The sequence below is a fragment of the Arachis ipaensis genome, chromosome B02 (assembly GCF_000816755.2).
Source record: "Arachis ipaensis cultivar K30076 chromosome B02, Araip1.1, whole genome shotgun sequence".
NCBI classification, from domain to species: Eukaryota; Viridiplantae; Streptophyta; class Magnoliopsida; order Fabales; family Fabaceae; genus Arachis; species Arachis ipaensis.
Genome location: NC_029786.2, coordinates 96,655,412 through 96,657,404, shown reverse-complemented (window position 1 = coordinate 96,657,404; position 1,993 = coordinate 96,655,412). Strand labels below are relative to the sequence as shown.

At 27.9% G+C, this 1,993-nt stretch overlaps 1 protein-coding gene across 1 annotated transcript in view; it reads right to left on the bottom strand.

Moving 5' to 3' along the window:
* LOC107628501 (transcription factor SCREAM2) overlaps positions 1–1,074 on the bottom strand; it is a 2,890-nt gene extending 1,816 nt beyond the window's left edge. The window contains exons 1-3 of the mRNA XM_016331148.2: positions 843–1,074; positions 556–687; positions 128–298 (exon numbers count right to left, since the gene is read on the bottom strand). Coding sequence (XP_016186634.1) covers positions 128–298; positions 556–687; positions 843–1,013 — 474 coding nt within the window. The 5' untranslated portion in view covers positions 1,014–1,074. The remainder of the gene's footprint in view (positions 1–127; positions 299–555; positions 688–842) is intronic.

Genomic DNA, 1,993 nt, shown 5'->3' with positions numbered 1-1,993 from the left:
TTTATAATTTATAACGTGTCTTATTTTATCTATTTAAATTTTTGAAAAAATTGATTTGTTGACAAGAATAATTATATATGTTAAGAGAAATAACAAATAGTAGATATAGTAGGTTATATTATCTTACTTCTCCTCCCACAGCTTCAAGCTGGAAATTGTCTTCACAAGAAACCCTAGCGTCAAGAACATCAAGACCCAGTTCTTCAAAGGCCTCAAGTATTGCCACAAGCATACCGGGGCAATTCCTTTCTGAAAACACATTAATAAGAAAACCCCTTTCTAGGGTTTCTACCGTCACCTGAAATAAAAAAATTTAATAATAATTTGTTAATATTATCTAATAATATAACCAAGCATGACTTCATGAGTAAAAATAAACGCACACACATATATAGAAGCTAAAAGATAATAAATTTAATTGATGATTAGAATAAAAAAAAAATGTATACAATAAAAAAATACAGAAATATTCTAGCTAGCGCGCAGCATATAAACTCTAATTATTTTTTAACTATTTTTATATAAGAAAAAGAAAAGTATAGAAATAATAAGCACCATTGGTAATTCATCTTGGGAGGTTGATGATGAAGATCCAACGGTTCCTAGCTCTGAGTTAATTCCCTCCACTTTTTGCTTCAACTCTTCTATGTATTTGGTGGCATCAACAATAATAGAGGCTTTGTTCATCTGCCAAAATACAAAAAGAATAGAATAATTATTATTATATTGATGAAAATATTGATTATTGCATTGAAGGAACAACCAAAAAAATATGCTTCTACACTATATGCTATTAACTACAACAATTATTATCAGGGTTGGTTGGGTGTAGAGTAAATTACAGCACTGGAATTTGTGGCGGTTCGAAGCTGTTGCAACATGCGTTGCATAGCTGCTTTTTTTCTCCCCCTTGAAGACATATATGCTTCTCTTTCTTTCTTTCTTTCTTTCTTTCTTTCTTTCTTTCTTTCTTGAATCCCTTTGTTTTCTTTCACTTCTTCATCCAAAGGCATTTAATGGTTTTTTTTATATATACAATGGGAGGCCGTACAAATAATTGTATGTGATGATCTCTTGTTTTTTTCCTTGACGACTACCAACTTATCCCCGACAACATATCATGCTTTTCAAAGTCCAATTACAAATTTGCCCTTAAGAATGGTGGAAACTCAGGTGCAGTGGATTTCACCTGAAGTTGATAACTAAGAGTCGTTAGATGATTTGACTGATTTGACTAAATTTTTATCTAATGGCTCTCAATTATCAACTTCACGTGAAGTCGACTGCACCTGAATTTTCACCCTTAAGAATATATATATGCTATTATTATTTCTTGAGGAAAATATATTCTAATTTGTTGTTTAATTTAGAGTGATGATCACTTGGACTATACCATGTTTCCTAGCTCGGACAAGAATATGTATGTATAAATATTGTAAAACCATACTCTATTTCTTTTTGAAAAAAAATACTACATTATTAATTTTCTTTTTCTCATGATTTGTAAGATGTGACACTAATTAGCTTGCCCTTTGAATTTAATTACTTTTATGTCATTATAATTTCAATCAATTTTTAATGAGGTCTATATTATTGCAAATGTTGTTTTAATCAAGTCCTAATTTCACCAAACAATATAAAATTTCACTACTATAGATAAAATATTTCATAAGTTTTTATTTCTTGTCATTATAATATTTTTTTCTTCTAATTTTACTCCTTTTCTTAATATGGAAATGTGAGATTTTGTATATGCATTGATTCATTTTACGTGATATAACTTATAAGGATAGTTAGATAACAAATATGCATAAAATTCCATCTATTTTTAATTTTTTGTTACTGTAGAGACTTTAATGAAAATTCTTTTGTACTATAAAAGCTTGATTATTGAAAATTTTAAATTGGAAAGAATCAATAAAAAGTTAAATAAAATGATTAAAAAATATAGAATAACTAAATCTAAGTATAATATAAAAAAAATATTATATAC